Source organism: Hippoglossus hippoglossus, chromosome 16 (assembly GCF_009819705.1).
Source record: "Hippoglossus hippoglossus isolate fHipHip1 chromosome 16, fHipHip1.pri, whole genome shotgun sequence".
In the NCBI taxonomy this organism is placed as follows: Eukaryota; Metazoa; Chordata; class Actinopteri; order Pleuronectiformes; family Pleuronectidae; genus Hippoglossus; species Hippoglossus hippoglossus.
Genome location: NC_047166.1, coordinates 8,525,015 through 8,544,981, shown reverse-complemented (window position 1 = coordinate 8,544,981; position 19,967 = coordinate 8,525,015). Strand labels below are relative to the sequence as shown.

The following is a 19,967-nucleotide window of genomic DNA, read 5'->3' as shown; positions in this document are numbered from 1 at the left end:
ACCTACATACCCTGAAGCCCCTATCTTTGCCAGCACACTTCACTTAACTTGTGCCAGCAGACACATGCTGGCGGAAGAGAGAGCACAGTCTGCAGCTCTAAAAGCAGGTAGGCATGCAGACATGATGAGCAAAGTGCAGTCTGCTTAAATCTCCTGTTTAATAGCCGGGGGGTGGGGGGGGGTTAACGTTGAAATGATAGACAGCAGTTTTGGTGAGCATGGCACTCAAGCCTAGTCCCCCCCCCCCCCCCCCCCCCCCTCCGATGGACAAACACTCGTGTTTCTGTTTGTTTCTTACCCTTTATCTCCTCCTCTCTGCTTCGCTCCATCTCCCTTATTGTGTGACGGTTGTTCAGCCAGGGATCTAGAGGTTACATAAATTGGATGTTGGATCAGGGGAAGAAAGCAGAGAGATGTTACATAAAGAGCTGTAGCTGGACAAAGGTTAATAAAAATGGAGCCTTGTACTGTAGGCAGTAGCCACGAGAGAGAGAGATAGATAGAGATAGAGCGAGAGAAAGCTTGGAAAAAAAGAGAGAGAATGGTCATTACATAAACAGATAAAGATGGGGTGAATTATTGGCGGCTTTGCTTCGGTGTTACATAAGAAGACGCGTCAATCTAGCAAAATGAAAGACAGGATGTGTGATTGTGCGTGACACTTACCTGACAAAAAATCTGAACTGAAAAGACCCTAAAAGACTAATTCCTGACCCCGTTTTTAACAGATTAGTGAAGGTACGTGCACATACACAATCCACACAGCGCCACACACACCTGTCAAACGTGCATACAACTGCTCACACACCCTTGTGCCCTCACAATCCACACAGGCTCAAAATAGCTGAACATTTGGTCTTGTTGGTAACACTGCATACGTTGACCCCCCCTGATCTCTTAATTGTTTGTTTATCCCAACACAACATCCCTCTGCTACTCCACAGCTCAGTCCGTCCACTGCTTCTCATCTATCTGTCTTTTGCTATCTCTAAACCCCCCGCCCCCCTCTTGTGGGTCTGCTTTGTGCAAATGTCATACAACACTCTGTAATATCTACTACTAAGGAGGGGGGTGCAGATGAAAGACTTGTGCTTATTAAAGCGCGTGCTTGAGTGTAGGAGTTCATCTGTCATAGTCCCCAACGACCGCAGGAGCAAAACAATACTTTAAAATGAAGTTTGCATTTTAAACACTGCGAAGGAGGTTTATGTTTTCGCCATTGGTTTGTTTGTTAGTTTGTCCGCTTGAATTCACAAAGACTTAATTAACAGATTTCCACCAAACTTGATGAAAGAATGGGAAATGAGCCTTCTGCGAACACATTCACTTTGTGCGTGAATCCAGACAATGAGAGGAAATTTCTTAAACTTTACAAGATGTGGCTTTTTAAACTTTTTTTAACTTGGGAATTTCGTAGTGACTGAAAGAATGAGGTTGCAAATAATGAGTTATCTCCAAGGGTGGCTGAGCTCAGCCTTCTAGATAGTGTGAGGAGTTCAGACATAAAGAGCTCAGACTAGAGGCGCTGCTCCTTCGCGACAAAGGAGAACAGTTGAGGTGGTTTGGGCCTCTAGTTAGGAGGCCTCTTGGGCGCCTTCCTTTGGAGGCTTACCACGGCCAACCAGGAGGAGACAACAGGGTAGACCAGAACTCACTGGAGGGATTACATATTCCATCTGACCTGAAAACGCCTCGGTAAAGTGTGGCATGGGAGAGAGATGTCTAGGATACCTTACTTTGCCCACTATCTCAGTGACCCAAGCCTGGATAGGTGGAAGACAATGGATGGATGGACTGGGAATTTCCCAATTCTTGGATCTCTATGAAAATGGGGCATATTTAGGGCACTGATATGAGTGGTTGCAATTTGGTTCAGAACAAAATAAAAACTGGGATCTAGCAGATTTAAATGTGACTTCATAAGGGGACTGTTCGATTATGTATGTTGTGAATTGACACTATTCAAATAAAATTGAATTGAATTAAAATGTTGGCACAAGATTACATGCAGCCAGTTACTTAGCCTTGAGTGTGTTTACATTTTTCTTCACTGTGTCTTTTCTTAATAATTTTGTTAATTGTGATTGTTAAATTCTCATTTCCAGATACTACTACAACAAGAGAATTCTCCATAAAACTAAAGGCAAGAGGTTCACCTACAAGTTCAACTTCAATAAGCTGGTTTTAGTCAACTACCCCTTCATCGACATGGGCTCCACTGGTAAGCCTGAGCAGTCTAAAGCTGTGTGTGTGTGTGCCTCCTAATTCAACCACATTATTACGTAGACAAGCAAACATTATATATTATTTCTCAGTATTCTCCCCCTCTTCTTTTCTTCCCTCCTCCTCCCTTCCTTGTCTCCAAATTTCCAGGAAGCAATGTTCCTCAGAGCGCGCCTCCTGTCCCCACCGGTGCAGGGAGCCACTTCCGCTTTCCTCCTTCAACACCTTCTGAAGTCCTCTCCCCCAATGAGGACCTGCGCAGCCCCGGTGGCATGTTCAGCTCTGTGGCCCGACGAATGGCACGAGGCTCAGTCAGCGACTGCAGCGACGGCACCTCGGTCAACTCTGAGATTGAGGATGGCAACCCAGGAGCGGGTGAGGAGAGAGGAGAGAGGGGTGTGAGCGGAGGAGGAGGAGGAGGACCTGGTATAGGAATAGGCTACCGGAGTATGATCCATCCTCGTCTGTCTCATGAGACCCTCTTCCGAATGTACGGAGGAGGCAACCCGGCCGGCCACCCAGGCTCCCGTGGCCACACAGGGCACCGTATGCACCAAGAGCCCCTGTCCCCCTTCCCTGTATCCCCTCTGCCAGGGCCAGGAGGAGCTGGCCTCCTGGCCCCTCCTCTGTCCCCTGCACTCTCCATGACCCCCACATCTCACCTGCCCTACACTCCTTCACCCACCTTGTCCCCCATGTTAGGCTCCCACTTCTCCTTCAATCCAGAGGACATGAAGCGCTACTTGCAGGCCCACACCCAGTCAGTGTACAACTACGGCCTCAGCCCCAGAGCTTTCCTGCAGTACCCCAACATCATTATCCCGCAGCCACACCGACCCACCGCCGACAAGTCTGGTCTGAGTGGAGAAAGAGGAGCGGCAGAGAGAGCGGAAAGAGCAGCGACAGCAGGCGGAGGAGAGAGGGGAGGAGAGCGGCACCACCATCCGTCTCTGGGTCACTCCACCCACCACCACCCGCATCCTCCTCACTCTGCTCACCCTCACCCTCACCCCCATTCCCATCCCATGCATCACCCGCTCCATCTGGGTGAGGAGCCTCCACACATGTCTCCTTTCAAGTTCAAGCTGCAGCCACCGCCACTGGGCAGGAAGCAGAGGGACACTCAAATCCAGGGCAAACACAGGCAGAGCTCTCTGTCCTCAGGATCTTCGGGTCTGGGGTCCTCGCTGTCGTTTGGCAGTGACATGAGCTCAGCCAGCGGCTCAGGCCTCATCTCTGCCTCCTCTTCAACGCAGTCTCTAAACAGTGCCGGACTTCCCAAGATAAAGGTGAGACACACTCTGATCTGTGTAAATCCAGGCAAGGAAAATGTGAGATATGAATCACCACAAGACCTTGAAAAAGTTTTAAAAAAAACATATTTAACACAGCTTCAGCCGTATTCACTATATCTTAAAACATTGCTGGTGATTCACTGATTCACTATCAATCAGTTCTTCCATTTTCTGTTTTCCTCTTGTGTTCATTGTAATCTGAATCGTTTCTTTCCTGACTGTCCAGGTGGAGCCAATCTCTGACATAGAGTCAGAGGAAGAGGTGGAGGTGACCGACATTAGTGATGAGGACCCAGATGAAAGAGATGACGAGTTCTTCTCCACTCGCCACTTAAGAGCCTCTGACCACCGCAACCACCACCACCACCTTGCTAACGGCACAGCCGCACCCCTACATCAACACCACCATGATGAGGACCTGGACGAGGATGTCTTCAAAGCCCCTGCTCCGCCTCCACCTGGCCTGATGCCCTTTTTCACCTCGCAGCACACACACTCCGCACATCGTGTGGTGCCCACCCTCAAGACTGAACCCATCGAGCCAGTGGAGAGCAGCACGCCTCCACCTCAGATGAGCTCATCTCCCCAGACCAAGTGCATCCCCCTGAAGCTGCGCTTCAAAAGGCGCTGGAGCGAAGACCAGCGTATGGAGGCCTCACAGGAGGAGTCGGACGATAAGAAAGTACGACCAGAGGAGGAGAGGGAAAGAGAGAGGCAAAGTAATGGACGGATGGAGATGGAGGAGGACGGGACAGGGAGCGGAGAAGGGGACAGTCCTCCCCCACTGGCGTACGAGGGCTCTTTAGCCACACCGTTGGCCTCACACAGGAGAGTGAGCGCGGAGCTGCATCGTGCCACTGCACAGCTGTCGCTGGAGAACAAAGACTGCTGATGAGAATCCCAGCATTAACACTACTGTCCCAGTAGCACAGGAGTATGTAAATGGTTCCTCTGTAATCCCTCTCCCATACTGACAAACTAGATTCCTGAGCAGAGTTTGACCGACACACACATTCAAAACCAACTCCTCAAAGACCCGCAGCAATGTACTGTCTGCATCACGACTCCTCTGGGACAGATCCTTTGGGAGGAGGGACTCGCTCATACTCAGCCATCCCAGGCACGGTGACTGTAACAGGGCTGAAATCAGACGGCTGCTGCCTCCATGAAACCTGGCCTCTAGTTCACCTCCCACCTGGCCAATGAAGCTCCAGATGCCCTGTCCCAGTAGCACGGCTCCTGCCTTCAGACCCCGACCAGTAGGATCAGCAGCCAGTCAAGACTTCACTCAGGGGACACACACACACTCCCTTACAGCCCAGCAACACAAACTCGCACACACTCATCCCATGAAACTTTTCCTACAAGACAACAGGACTCTGACAAGTGCCTGTATCTAAAACCCACCGCCCTGGAATGACATGGAAGAGAGCAAAGATGGGAGAGTGTGGCGGAGGAGTCTTTGAGTCTGCCCGATCACAAGGACAAAAAGGAAAAGTGTGTGTGCACGTGTACGACTGAAGTGCGGGGCTGTTGGTGTTGTCCGACTGACTCTTAAACCTGACCCACTCCACTCAGGGAAGCCTATTGATGTATGTTTATTTGATTCATGCACACACTCGAAAAAATATAACAAAAAAAACAAAAAAAAACAGCCAACGGTGAATGGGACTTGGGGACTATGGACACTAAACGGTGTTCCCATCAACGCAAGACCATAAGAACTCACAGACACACACACTTTGAATCTCTGGCACACTGCTCTCTCAGAGATTATGACTTTTGTACAACCTTCTTTCTGTCTCTCTCCCGTCCTGCCCCTCTTTCTCTTGCGGACCACCGGCAGAAACATCATGACTCCACTCACAGAAAACGACAGAAGATGGAAAAGGAGGCGAGACGCTGAGGGGGACCACAAGGGGGAAGAAGGCAGCAGTGGGGAGGAGGGATTTGCGAGGGGGTCCCAATAACTTTGAACTAACCTTCTTCACCTCACCTAACATGGCGTGTACACTGAAAACGGTTTCCCTCAGTCACCAGCTAAAGCTCCTCTAACAATCATAGTGTTAAATGAAACCAGCAACACACGACACACGAACACACACACATGCCCTGCACTGCCTTTAGCTCTTAAACATGCTCCCTCTCTCTATGTCTGGACCTCCAGCACCTCCTTGTAGTGGCGCCATCCTCAGGTCCACACACACACACACACACACACACACACACACACACACACACACACACACACACACACACACACACACACACACACACACACACACATACAAACATATACACACACACACACACACTGCCTCTCTATGCCTTGTTTTTATAGCGTGTACAGAAGTGCAAACTGAGCTGTAATAACAAACACACAGACTATATCTTTATATATTATAAATGAGACTATTGAAGAAAAGTGAGATTTTAAAAGAACCATAGCGTTTTAATGACATTTTTAAAGTGGATAATTTCGAGTGGTCAGTGTCATCCCACTCATTCAGTTATAGAGTATGGAGGGTGGGTGGGCAGAATCAAGGGGGGTTGGGGGTCCTGGGTTTTCTTGTACAGTTGTTTCATATATGCCAGAGATAAAAAAAAATCACACTGGCCGACGCACCAGCTAGGAAATGCATTTTAAAAAAGGACAGTTCTCTTTCAGCGCACATCACCCTGCTCTTTCCTGTCTGTACAGTGGAGTTCAGCATCCTGAGCTGCCCCGGCCCCAGGCCGCCTCTCCAGGCCTCCGCGTGTGTGTGTGAGAAAGACAGAGATAGATATAGCTCATGGGTTATTATTGAAGCAGTAATCCTGTCTTTTCGTCAAGGCCAGTTACTGTAAGTTCACAGCAGCTGTGCATTGGGGGGGGGGGGGGGGTGTTAATTATTACTGTAAGATAGCCGGAAAAAAGTCTGACACGTGAGGCCCTGTCCTGAAACACCCTCCACCCAGTTCTATGCACACACACACACACACACACACACACACACACACACACACACACACACACACACACACACACACACACACACACACACACACACACACACACACACACACACACACACACACACACACACACGATCGTGTTTGTGATCGTTGTAACATCCTGGAGCTTTTCGTCTCTGCGGCCAGGTCATCCAGGCGTCTGATTGGTTATCTGAGCTGTGTTGACCAGAGAGAGGCCTGTCCCTGTCTGGCCAGCGACAAGACGGATCTATAGCAGTGAGCTGTGAGATAGATGGCCTCCAGGCGGTCTGTGTAGCTGAGCTGATCAAATTTCCTCATCAGACCCCTGTGGTCTGGACTGGAGCGTGTCTCTCACACACACACACACACACACACACACACACACACACACACACACACACACACACACACACACACACACACACACACACACACACACACACACACACTCCACACTCACTAAGTCCCGTGTCTGTATTGGAACTGACAGCTGCCTTATTACTACGTTTCATATCTCAGCAGCAGATGAGGCATCAGTCTACCTGCTCTGCACTCTTTCTTTCCTTCTTTCTGTTTCGTTTTTTTTCTTCTCCTCGGCCCGTTTCCGCCGTTGTCTGACTTCCTGCTAACTGTGGCGTGATGTGACTCCATCGTGATGCAGCGTGGTGAAGCGACTGACTGGAGTCTGATTCTAATCAACCTCCACAGACAAACAGCAATATGGTGACAATTCTCCATCAAAAATGATAAAGGTCGCTCCGTTTTATTTTTTCTGATGTCAATATTGCTCTTGATTATTGTCGTTGTTCTTTTTGTCGTCATCTGGTTATTTACCTCTCCACCTTGCATTATTATTATTATTATTCCATGGTTCTGTTAGCTGTTGTTTTTTATGTTGTGTACATCATGTCAGATGACGTGGAAACCCACTCCCCACCCTCCCAGACTCCATTCCCTGTTTCAAACCTTCACTCCCCTGAAGCAGAAATCTTTTTTTCCTGTCTTTAATTTTTACAAATGTAATATAACTAAAATGTGTAATATGAATTTTGATGCTGACAGAGAAATAACATCGGGGGGGATGAGTGGAACGAGCAGCGCGGAGGATTTTATTCAGGGGCAGAGGGGGAAGTGATTTGATCTTTTTTGTCATGTATTGTAATTTTTATTTTATAATGTTACTGCTCTCTCTCTCTCTCTCTGTCTCTCTCTATCTCTCTATCTCTTGTATATTTTTTAATTTTTGGGGGAGGGGGGGTCGGGGTTTTATCATTTTAAAAAGAAGAAAAAAGATGTGTATTGTTTTACTGTGTAAACGTCAAATCTGCTCCCTCTTTCAGTCTCTTCTTTCACCTCGTCTCCCCCGAGCAGTTACATAACACTCAGATGGAGAGATGAGAGTTAATACCATGATGTAACATTGAATTTCTCCACTTCTTTCGTGTTTTTTTTTTTTTTTTCCAAACTTGTAATTAAGCTGTAATCAGGGTTAATTAAAACCAGTTAAAACCCAATATGAGCATTGCTGTGTTTGTTTATGCCCGTCTCTCACTCACACATCCATATTTATAGATGACATGTAATCAGACGGTGGAGTTTTACAACCGGGTTATGAGTAAACAAGGAGATTAACCTCTGACCCTTTGTCTTGTCAACATCGAGCTGACAGTTATATGACTCATCGTGGTATTTCAATGATTACGATTAATTACAATGAAAATCAAACAACCTTAAACGAGAGCTGTACTTTACTTTGAGCTTTTGGAAACATTGTCTCCAGGACTGAGCTTAATCATCTTAAAAGGAGAAGTTCAACATTTTAGGGAAATCCTCTTAGTGGCTGAGTTTTCGTGAACAAGCCACAGACAGGAGCCGTTTAGCAGAGTCACCAACTGTAGGAGGTGTTTTTAGTTTTTAGTTATAGAAAACTGGGAAATGATCAAATGTTTAGTAACCATAGACTGTGTATAAAGATGGACAATGTATCTCCACTGCCATCTTGAACATTTGGAGCAGGGGGAGCAATCGGGGGATGGAGTTATGCTGCACGCTGGACCAATCACAAGTTAGGCTCAGCTGTCAATCATGACGTTCCAGCCCATTGTATAGCATCAAACAACTAATAAACACCAAACTTACCAGAAAAATAAACATTTTAACAAACATCAGTGTGTCAATCCTTTGGAGCATTTTCCATCTTTATATACAGTCTATGCCTGTAACCATTGAATTAGGAGACTATTAGGCCCTGGCCGAGGTTTGAGCTCTACTGAATTCCATGTATCACTTTCTTTACTGGGAGTTTCCCGAGGAATAATAAATGGATCTTCACAAAAGAAATCTGACACTTAGAGGCCTGATATCTTGATTGTGTGAAAATTGTTGCCAATTAGATTCAAAATCCGGATTTAGCAGCTTTAAATGTGGTTTTGTTGTGGAGGGGGGGAGGGGGAAGCTTTCTTCAGCCGCTTTAGAAACAAATAGGGCTACAAACCTGTAACTACCACCAATGTGTGGCTGAGATGATGTGGATTCAGTAGGTAATCAACATGTTGTATGTTTCTTCTGTGGTATTGGAACACATGATGGATTTGATGCAGAATTGAAGGGGACTGTTGGGCGGAGGAGTTTGCTCCACTGAGTGACACCTCTGCTCTGACCTTGGCGAGGGTCACCATACACCGTGTGTGTGTGTGTTTGACCTTCATGGACCCGACTAGTGACACATCAGTCATCCAGATGCTCCATTCACACAGAAGAGAGAAAGAGAAAGAGACCACAGGAACCACTGCGCTCTCTCACCTGAGCCACATCCCTCCCCCCTCCCCCCCCCTCTCTTCCTCTGAGCGCCTGCTTTCGCAGAAACCTGCTCACAGCCAACTCTCTTCTCCATAACCTCAACCTGTGCATTGTGCACACACTGCACGGCAAGAAGCCTGTGTGAATTTCACACACACACACACACACACACACACACACACACACACTCACACGGGCCTGTTGCATCCTCTCTTAGACTTCTGCTATGGTGAAATACAGGAGGCCTCGCTGCGAGTACGTTCACCACATCCTCCACCATACAGAGAAAAGCTGCACCACACAGGACTGAGCCACTTTCATAGCGACTGCACTGTGTCACAACACGAGCACAGACAAGTGTGTGCATGCATTGATGTGGTTTGTTTGAAACTCTTGCACTCGTATTTCCTTTTTTCTGCTTCCTTCCCGTCAATCTCTCTCTCTCTCGCTCTGTTCAACCAACACGAGCCCAAAGAGAAATGTCGTATTGATTTTCATCACAGAGACATCACTCACTGACCTGATGGGAAACGAGTAAAAAACACTCCAGTGAAATGGGCCCAACTTGACTTTTTTAATACACCACTGAAACTACTGGTCTACTTTGCTGCCTCTGTTCTGTCATTTCCCATTGTCTGTCTCCCCCTGTTGTTGGAAGAGCTCACTGCATATTGGGAGCTGGTTTTAACAACTGTCTCAGTGCTGGAGATGATTCTTTCCATTCATTTAATTGGTTCGTAACCACGTCTACTGGCTTTAACATTAAACCCCAAAGGAACGTATGTAATGTACATTATTGGATGAGTTCGGTTTTTTAATATAGTTCACACTTTTTTACATATTCAAATTTTTGTTATCCCCATTGAATATTATATATTTTTTAAATTGTACCACTTTGAAATTCAGCATACCTTGACTTAAAGACTGAATTTTAATTTAAAGCACCTTTTAACTATTGAAAGGTGAGATATAAATCAAGTTTATTATTATCATCATTATTATTATTATGGTTACTTTTTAACCATCACAGTTTACATATTATTCTTTGTCAAATACTTTGAGTTTATAATAGACGTACTCATATAATTTAGGGTATTATAGTATTTAACAGTACATTTACACATTGCTTATTTGTGGTTTTGAAACTATATTTTATAAATGTTTTATTTGTTACCACGTGTACGGGCTTCAACATAGAAACTCTACAGGAACTTTAAATTGGAATGTTTATTTTTTATTTTTACCATTGAATATTATTTATATTTTTAAATTAAATATCATCACTTTGAAATTCACCATACCTTAACTTAAAGACTTAATTTTAATATAAAGCTCCTTTTTATTGTCAAAAGTTGACATATAAATTAAGTTTATTATTATTTTTATTATTATTTTATTATTATTATTATGCCTTTTTTACTACTTTTGAACTCTCACAGTTTACATCTTTTTCTGACAGATTGAGTTTACAGTGTTTAGACATGCTCATATAATTTGGTGTTGATGTGTACAATAGTACAGTTATATACTGTTTATGAACAGTTATGCAACTATAGCCTGTGTTATACAATGAAATATTAAATACTAATAAGAGGATGGACACTAATGAAGAAGATCCCTGATTTGAAAACGCTCTCTGCTCTTCATCTCGTCTCTATCTCAGACAAGAGTCTGTGTCCAAGGACATGAGTCCATGAGCGCTGTGTCTTCGTCTCAGGGACATGACGTGGACCCTGAGGAACAGCTGAGTGGTGTAAAGTTACTGTGAACAAGAATGCAGCGAGTACAAGGGCCCACTGTTCTCTGTAGTGCAGCCTGCGAGGATGCCAGCGTCCTGCACCACCTCTGTTGGGCTGTAAAGATGCTACGATGTTATTCAGCCGTTTATCAGAGACACGGACCAAACTTCATAAGAATACAGCAGCTGTCCGTGCTTCAGTCTATGAATGAGAGAAACATTTAAGATACTTTGTTTCTTTTATGTTTCTTTTAGTCCAACATGTTTTATCTCCAGGTTTGATAGTGCAGTTTTCTTGGCATGATGATCTCCCCTTAATCCTCGACCTTGCAGGGCCTGAGTTACGCAAACCCTTCCGCTCCTTCAGACACACGCTCCATCCCTAAAAGCCCAAGGTAAAGAGAGCACAGGTTCAGTGGAAAGAAAGTACAAATCTATTCAAAGACTCTTATGTAAGGTTGAGTTTGCCTCAGCCGCCGGCGGAAGAAGAAACCAAAATGCGATTAGATGAAGTTGTAAAGACTCAGAAGAAGCAGAAACCAGGCGTCGTGATTCAGTGATGCTCAGCAGATAGACTGTGTTAACTGTCTACGTTTAGCATGTTAGCATGTTTATTACACTCAGGGGTGGGATGTAACTAAGTATGTACAGTACAGTTTTCATGTATCTGTACTTTACTCAATTATAATTATGTCCTGGTACTTCTCACTTTAAATCCACAACATATATCAGCAGATACCTGTACTTTCTACTCTAATATACTTTTACAAAGCATTGTGATATATATTTACATTGGTTTATTTTTGAAGTAATTAATAGCAAGAGGGGAATTGATCCAATCAGAGTGGACAGGTAACATCAGACCCCACCTTTAAATATATATATATATATATATATGTATATATATTTAAAAGCAAGTACTAAATTACTTTTACTCAAGTAGAAAGGTTAACTACTCACACTAAACACAAAGCAGAGTTTCAGGCTGATGGGAACGTCAACAGCTTTACATATAATTGGTCATAAACCATAAGTGCTGGACAATTTAAAAAATGTGACCCGATGGTGGCCGTAGGTTTAGTGATCACCAGTATTTTAAAATCACCATGAGAGGAATACGCCAAGTCCCAACCGTCCCCTTACTTTCAAACAAGCTGCACCTAAAAGCCCTATCTCACAATGTTAAAGAAAGTGATAAAGACATTTCTGTATCCGCCTCTGGGTGCAGATCCAGTCCAAAATTAAATTACGTCTTTTTTGTCCCATGTTCCATCCTACCAGCAAGTTCCACGAAAATCAGTTCTGTATTTTTTGCATAATCCTGCTGACAGACAGACAGACAAACAGCAATGGAAACACAACCTCCTTGGCAGAGGTGGACAGGATCTGTAGCAAATTTAAAAGCAATCTTCCATAAGTGGAGACATTTTACCCCCAAACACAAATTTCAGTATCGCGGTGGCACAAGAGGAAAAGTCGGGGGATCACAGAAGACACAGGGATTCAAAGTGGCCGTGTGACATCACGGTGCAACATGTTAAATCCTCTCTGAACCCTCGCAATCGCTGTTCGATTGTTGCTTTTCATTGTTTTATTGGAACGCAGCATTTCCATGACGGCACAGCGCTCGTTTTGAGAAGCTTTTATTCCCCTCTGATGGGGTGTGATGAGGTCGGACTGGGCTGGGTGAGAGGCTGAGGTGAGGGTCGGAGGTCAGAGGTCATGCTACTGTGAGCTTTAAGACTCTGAAAGTGTGAGACATCTCTGCTGCTGGCTTTGTGTGGAGTTATGGTTAGTTTACAGTCAAGTGGACGGGGGAACAACAAAGACGAGGCTGCTGCTGAGCGTCTGACTCGTTAATCCAAACTCATTTACTGCTGTTGCCAAAGTGTAAACATGAACAATCTCCCCTGTCACAGCATTTCGTCTTCCACCTCTCCCTCCGCTCAGTTTTCCTCGGCTGCTGTCTGTACCTGAGGCCGGGGGCCGACGGCAGAGCCCAGCAGGAGAGGAGGGTCTCGGGTGTTTGACTGACAGGCCAGTGATGAGCGCACACAGAGGGGGTGAGGGGTGGAGGTCAGAGGTCGGAATCCCATGGAGTGGGGGAGAGTAGAGTTGGGGAAACAGACAGGGGGGGGGGGGGTGCTCTGCTAACAAGGAGGGGTGGTCGGTGCGGACGCATGACAGGAAAAGAGCGGAAAACCTGAAATACTGAAGATGATGCGATGAGACTTTATTGATTATTGATCCTGTAGTGGAGCAAAGGGGGAACAACAGAGGAAGCAGGAATATATTTATAATAAAGTTATTAAAGATTTGGACGAACTTTTTCCACCTATAACCTAAACTTTTACAACGAGTCAGGTGAGGACATTAGAACTTTACAACCAGTCAAACTCCTCGTGCTGAGGACGAGAGAAGGTGGTGAAAACCTTCACCCTGTTTTGTCCAACGTGTTATCGGGGTGATAACCAAAGCATGATAAACCAAAATGTGAAAAATATTTAGAATATAGAATCTTATTTATGTTTTACAAATGAGAAATTTGAAAGAAAATGATGTAAATTACAGCCTAAGAAAAGTTGTATTTCAGTTCCTAATATCACTACTATGGAGCAACTGCAGACACACAGACACACTTCATGATATAACTTGTCAGGAGTGGCATAGTGGACCAGCGGTCAGCACTCTCGCCTCACAGCAAGAAGGTTCTTTGTTTGAACCCTGGTTTCTGTGTGGAGTTTGCATGATCTCCTTGTGTCCCTGTGGGTTTTCTTTGGGTACCTCAGATTCCTCCCACATAAAAAGACATTTTGACAGATTGGGGTTAGGTCCAGGATGTCCTCTGCCTCTCGCCCAATGTCAGCTGGGATTCGATTCAACTTTTTTAAAGGATGAGTGGTATCGACAATGGATGGATGGATAAAATATCAGAAAATAGAACATGGTCTTTATTCCCTGAAGCCCAAAATGTGTCCGACCCTCAGTCAAAGACCAAAACAATGTTGAGTTTACTGTTACACAAATCCCTTTTTTCAATCTTTCCAGTGAATTGTTGGCACTTTAATAGTTAATCAGTCGTTGGAACTGCTGCCCACTGACTTCCTGTAAATGGATGAATCCATTAATCAGCTGATCTTTCAGCGATGGCTGGTTTCTGGGTTCCTGGAGAAATAACATTGGCCTGGACTCCTCCTTGATACAAGCTTGTTATAACAGCATTTTATAATAAGTAAGCAATGCCAAACTTTTTTTTAAACTCAGAAACAGTGTTTGTCCACCAGAGAGCACTAACACATATTTCAATCTGTAAAATGTGTCCCTGTGTGCAGAGGCTGGCCTCAGCTCTCTAACAACCACATTTCAATTTCAATCATTATCCTGTGGGCTTTTTAAAATATGAATAGCTCCCACTGTGTTTTACCCTTTTTTTAAAGCCTGTGTAGAAATGTATTGATGTCGACCTCAAAAATAATTCAACACACCAAACAGAGAATTAAAGTCCCAGTTCACACAATGTTTTGACAATCCTGCAGCCGCAGTACTGAGGTATGACAACTAGATGTCACCCTACATCAACATTTGATCATCCAGCGTTGTCTCTGTCTGTCTCCCTCTTTCCCTACCTACACACACACACACACACACACACACACACACACACACACACACACACACACACACACACACACACACACACACACACACACACACACACACACTCTCAACAATATCTACAGCTCATTTCAACCAATCAGTGCTTCCCTCTGTTTTTAGATCCACGCCTCTCCTCTCTCCCATCACTGCGCACAAGCTCAGCGTGCGTGCATCAGGATCAGATCACACCGACAGGGGTCGCTGCTGCCACCAGATCCCCGCGTGGCCGTCTGTCTCAGCGTGAGTGTGGCGAACACACGAGATTATGTAATGTTTACTATTATGGCTCTTCATGGTGTGCACGGTGCTTGGCTCCACTTCTTCTGTGCAGGGGTTAAAGGTCACGGTGCATATGTGTGTGCAGTGTGTAATCACGTGTGCATGAGGCCCTGTCACGCGCCCAACACGCACCTGCACACGCACATCTCCTCCATCTTTCAGGACTCAGCCTCCATCACCTCCTCCATCACCTCCTCCATCACCGCTGCCGCTTACAAACGCGGGGTTAGCCGAGTTCGCCAAACCACGCCCCCTCGGTCCAGCTGGTGGCAACACTCGTGATGACATCACCGCCGCGCGCGCCCATTGGTCTTGGGACGTCGCTTGCTCGCCCAATCGCCTGCCGCTGCGGTGACGTCAGCGGAGACCGGTCCCGTTCACTCGCAGCGGAGTGGGCGGGGCGGAGACGCAGGCGACGTCAGAGCGAGCGGGGAGCGCTGCGCCGCGATTGGCTGAGGGCGGTGAAAGCGAGCGTCTGTTGCTGAGAGAAAAAGGGAGAGAGAGACGGAGCGGAGGGGCCGCGCGTGTCCGGCTGCGGCGCGGAGGAGTCGTGCTCCGGCTCCGGGATCAAACGTGTGACTCGCCGCGGCTGTGTCTCTCCTGTGTTACTGAGTGTAGCTACATGCTAACAGCTGTTAGCCGGCTGAGTCTACACAGTTCTCATAATGTTGTGTTTTAAAACACCGAGCTGCAGCTGATGCTTTATCACGCTCAGCAACACTGCACCTGTCAATCATGGCAAACACCCGCCTCCTCAGCATGTGTGCCTTTCTATTGGCTCCTGGGGGTTAGCTCCCTCCTCTCGGCCCTCCCCCGTGCTGTTCCTATGGTTCCCAGCGCTCTCATTGGCTACTGTAAACTTTGGGACAGGACACCGCATACGCGCCGCCATTGGCTGCGCGCGCACGTCCGTCAGCCGCACTTTGACAGCCCGCCACGCCCCTCGGTCCGTGGCGCCGCCGCCCATTGGCTACTGTACCTGTCAGCAACCTCTGATTGGTCGGCTCGCCCAGCTGTAAGTGGTTCATTCACCATTTTGTGACTGTAGTGGGAAAAAGAAGAGCGATAGTTTTCTACAGCCGTGTTTGACTTTCTGCTGCGGGGGGGAGAGACATGTTTTGCGGAGGAAAAGTGAAGAGTGAGGCTGCAACGCACGGACGTCAACGCCGACAGCCGGGGGATGTTACTGAGAGTTGTGCGAGCCTCCTCGGCTGCGGAATGAGACTGTGAATCCTCCCGTGGCGAAGGGAAAAGCTCTTGTTTCGGGTGAGTTGAAACTTAAAGTTAGCAGAGGAGCTATTTCCACCTTTAGCACGAGACCCGGACGAGCTGCCAGCCCGTGGTTCCGCTGGTTCCGACCTCGTCCGGAGAAGCGGAGCGACGCGGCCGAGGAGCCGAGGAAGCGCCGAGGGAGAGAGAGGGGAGGGGTGCGGGTGTAACAGCCGCAAAACTTTCCCAAATGTTTCCCCGCAGTCTCCGCACGCGACGGAGGAACGCTCCGACCTGAAATCACAAACACGCAGTTACTGTTGAGCACTTTTTTCTTCGCCGTGGAGTTTTTTTTTTTTTACGCTAGCGTAGTAAAAAAAAAAAGCAGAAAACAATCGACCCATTTGCAGCATCGCAGCTTCGACATGTTTACGAACCAGCTACGCAAGGTTAGTATGTGTTTATAAAAGGAAAATGGAGGAAAACATCAGGAGAGCTTGTTTCCTTGTGCTGAGGCGGACGGTGTCCTTATGTGGGGACTAGTACTCTGCTACCGTTGCGTACTACGACTACTACAACCACCACTACTACTAACGTTACTGAGCTGCTTACTAGAGCGGATCCCTGAATATCCCTGCTTTCCCCCCCAAGTTTGTAAAAATCCTACAGGCGGAGTGTCACCGTGCAGCCGCGGTTATAGAAGCTTCCCCGGACTCCGGTGGATGTTTGAATGCCAAACAGCGTTGAACGGGGGAGAATGGGAAAAAAAATAGGCCCGTGTAGTGTAAGTGGATGATTATAAAACGTCACTTGAAACCGGTTGTTTTTGTTTGTTACCGAGCACCGTGCAGAGCAGCAGCCCGGCTGTCTGCCTCCAGTCATAATACTCCTCTGACATTGTGCAGCGCTTCTCGTAGTACTCGCACAGATCGGCGCAGAGGAGCCGGGGATGCATTCGGTGTTTTCTCGGCTGTTCCCATCACCAACACACACACACACACACACACACACACACACACACACACACACACACACCATCACACACACACACACACACACACACACACACTTTTCTGCACTGCAATCAGTGACATCTCTGACTGGGCAGTTTGAAAACACTCCTGTCATACCTCTCCCTGTGTGCATTTTTTAAGTGATAGGCTTCTTTTGTGTGACATCTGGAAATTGTCTCTCCCCTGTCATGCAGATTTTCTCGTTTGTTCCACTTGTTTACGCAGAGGACAAACCCCCGATGTTGGAGGCATCTTTGCATAGCTTGTTGGCCATTGATGTGGCATTGGCAGTTCTGCCATTTGGTCCCAAACAGGAGCAGCCACCTCTGATCTATGCCCCAGCCTCCTGATCAATATGGGCCAGAATGCACAAATTCCTGGCCTCAATGTTTTTCTTTTTATTGATATAATAATATGCCATCCACTAAGCAGCTGCCAGTATTCATACTAACTCACAATGGCTGCTCTTCATAAAAGTGCGCACACTCGTCATTGCTCAGACATACACACTTCAGCTCGCCCTCTTGCTGCACCTAAAATACCCCAACAAAATATTTTCCTTCACTTGTGTTACGTGGCCTGTGCGATCATCATATCCCACTCACTACAGCACAAATCAAAGAGTGTAATAGAGAGCATGTTCTATTTATTTTTTAATTTTTTAGCTGTTTCATGTATGAGCATGCTCCCTGGTGACCCAGTTAAGGGCAAAGCCGCCCTGCCATGCTGGAGTGTACGAGGGCCACAGCAGACTTCACTATCGCTGCCGTACTACTGCCTGTCTACCCGTGTTGTGCCATTGCACGTTCTTCACCCTCCATCCCTGTCCTCATCACTGCAGCCCTGCGCCCATACAGACACCCATAAAATGCTTTTAGGAGAGGGATGAGCTGCAGTGTGCCTGGTAACTACGTACACATTCACATTGACATTTGTGCAAATGCAGCGTTGAGCAAGGTACAACCTAAAGACAGCCGTATACAGTCATATACCTTGTGCACTATTGGCAGCTCAAATGCCCCCCCACACACACACTCACACACCCATCCTGTGCCATGTTGCGGTGGGGCAAAGGCTACATTTTCTACGACTGACTGAATACACTGGCATCAAGGTGGATGATTAGAGGGGTTGTACAGTCCAGTAATAAAAAACTGTACAACTTGTTGTAATGTTGACATTGAGATGAGATTTCCTTATGAATGACTGTTTTGTGCTCATGTATGTGTGGGTGGGTTTTTGGCACATACATGCACCCTTGCTAAGAAATCAACCTAAGATGCTTTTTGCATGAAAATGATATTTATAATTCCAAAATTCAAGAATGATAAATGTAATTTTTATGCTCCTTTTTGCTGTGATGCAAAACTGATACTGGTCACAGTGAGAGCTCGTGCGTATGTGTGGTGAAGTGTTTGTGGCACAATGACTGTGTGTGTGTGTATGTGTGTGAGACAATATATGAGTCCAAGGGAGACTTTAACAGTGTATGCATGAATACACTGTAAATTCCGACTCGAGCATTTAGTATGTGTGTAAAAGTTGATGTTGCTATGCTGTGGTGAGGGGACACATTGTGTGCTGCTGCGTGTTTATTGGGCGAAACAGCATCTTTTTGCTTTTTTAAGGAGGACTACAGTCCAAACACCATGGAGACGTTAGCCGTCGATTATCTGTCTCTTCAGGATTTACTGTAGCTTTCGACCAGAAAAGCAAATGTCTGGCTCTTAACCGACACTAATGCTTGAATGTGTGGACGTCTTGAATTACCAAAATTATGACTGTGTGCCTCTCTGCTTTGGATTCACCCCAGAGCAAAATCTGGATTTTTCAACAATTTTGTTTCCTCTTTTTTCCAAATTTTTGATCAACATGGTTTAAACCAGCTCTCAACATCCTGGATTGCAGCTAACAATATACTGAGAGTCATAGGTCTGCGGTTAAATTCATATTAGGGCTATTTTGTTGACCACACACTGTAATGCTTGTGATTTTTTTTTTAATGGAAGAATTATGGACTCACATTAGGACTATATGTGCAATGATAAAATCCTATGCCATTTATTATATGACAGCACTGACAGCACAATTATAGATGCTTCATGCATGAATTCATAAACTTATCCCTGTAATTTAGTTGAATATATCTTGGTATTTTGTCCGGAATTTCTAATAAAATCCTGTGGGTACGATTATTGCTTGTCTATATAACATGTGTTTCTAAGGACTCAGAAATGAGCACATGTGGTTGAGTAGTTAAAATGTTTTTGATGAATAGATCTGTTTAGTTTGGTTATAAACCTGCACTCAGTTCTGAGAATAAAGACACGCAGGTCAGTGTCTGATCCCGAGCCTCCTCGGGTATCTGCATGTTGTTCACAGTGTGTTGCACTGTCCAGTTCATTCAAAGTTACAGAACATGAATACACACACACATGCCTGCTGCCGCTGGCTTATCAGCCGAAGCCCGGAGCATTTGGGGAGGCTGTGAGCATGACCAATGCATTTTTCTTTGCTAAGATCAGATCCTCGCGAGTCATTCAGCCAACCAGTCAGTCGGCCAAGTGGCCCTGACTCCTTCCTGTCTTTCCCAGCGGCTCCACAGGACCGACGATCCAAGCCGAGGCCTCCATGTCTTCTCTAATGAAGGGGTACTCGGCCTGGTACTGGGTGCACATTCCTGGAGTCAGAGTTTTAGTTTCTTTTTTCGCTTTGGCTGGAACAAATAATTCACACGTATACTGGAATCAGAGAGTGAGTACTGTAGGCTACTATATG

At 46.1% G+C, this 19,967-nt stretch overlaps 2 protein-coding genes across 4 annotated transcripts in view; both read left to right on the top strand.

The window, feature by feature from the left end:
* erfl3 (Ets2 repressor factor like 3) overlaps positions 1 to 5,156 on the top strand; it is a 44,004-nt gene extending 38,848 nt beyond the window's left edge. Inside the window, exons 3-5 of the mRNA XM_034611041.1 lie at positions 2,106 to 2,221; positions 2,374 to 3,512; positions 3,745 to 5,156. Of these exons, the coding sequence (XP_034466932.1) occupies positions 2,106 to 2,221; positions 2,374 to 3,512; positions 3,745 to 4,410 (1,921 nt within the window). The 3' untranslated portion in view covers positions 4,411 to 5,156. The remainder of the gene's footprint in view (positions 1 to 2,105; positions 2,222 to 2,373; positions 3,513 to 3,744) is intronic.
* A 10,850-nt stretch (positions 5,157 to 16,006) lies between these two features.
* The window catches only part of cicb (capicua transcriptional repressor b), a 35,007-nt gene continuing 31,046 nt past the window's right edge, over positions 16,007 to 19,967 (top strand). For all 3 annotated transcript variants that reach the window (XM_034610991.1, XM_034610989.1, XM_034610988.1), the window contains exon 1: positions 16,007 to 16,233. The gene's annotated coding sequence lies outside the window, so the exon portion shown is untranslated. The remainder of the gene's footprint in view (positions 16,234 to 19,967) is intronic.